At 63.0% G+C, this 570-nt stretch overlaps 1 protein-coding gene across 1 annotated transcript in view; it reads left to right on the top strand.

Annotated features, from left to right (window-relative positions):
* LOC119588167 (transcription factor SPT20 homolog) overlaps positions 1-570 on the top strand; it is a gene marked incomplete at its 5' end in the record, with an annotated part of 1820 nt that overhangs the window by 347 nt on the left and 903 nt on the right. The window contains 1 exon segment of the mRNA XM_037936871.1: positions 1-524. Within this exon segment, the coding sequence (XP_037792799.1) occupies positions 1-524 (524 nt within the window).

Genomic DNA, 570 nt, shown 5'->3' on the forward strand with positions numbered 1-570 from the left:
GCAAGACTCTCAGCCATTGCCACCACAGCCGATGCCTCAGCAAGCTCAGCAGCCTTTGCAGCAGTTGTCACAGCAGCCACCACAACAGTTGCCACAGCAGCAACCACCACCACCACAACAGCATCAGCCACAGCAGCCACCACCGCAGATACAGCAACAGCCCCCACAGCATCAAGCACAGCATCAACCACAGAAGCAGAAGTCCCCAGCTCCACAGCAGCCAGTACAGCCCCAGGCACAGCCTCAGGCACAGCCTCAGGCACAGCCTCAGGCACAGCCCCAGCCGCAGCCCCAACCTCAGTCCCCCCCCCCCCCACCTCAGGCCCAGCCACAGGTCGCTCCACAGACCCAGCCGAAGGCGCAGCCCCAACCCCAGGCACCGGTCCAGCCGCCACCGCAAAAGCCAGTACAGCAGCAGCAGCAGCAGCAGCTGCAACAGCCGTTACCAGCATTGCCACAGCAGCCGTCAGAACCAGCCCCTCCTCAGACACAAAACCGCAGCAGCAGCAGCCACTGCCGCAGAGGCAACAGCAACCACAACAGCCACAGCAACAGCCATCACCACCACAA

This window comes from Penaeus monodon, chromosome 23 (genome assembly GCF_015228065.2).
Source record: "Penaeus monodon isolate SGIC_2016 chromosome 23, NSTDA_Pmon_1, whole genome shotgun sequence".
NCBI classification, from domain to species: domain Eukaryota; kingdom Metazoa; phylum Arthropoda; class Malacostraca; order Decapoda; family Penaeidae; genus Penaeus; species Penaeus monodon.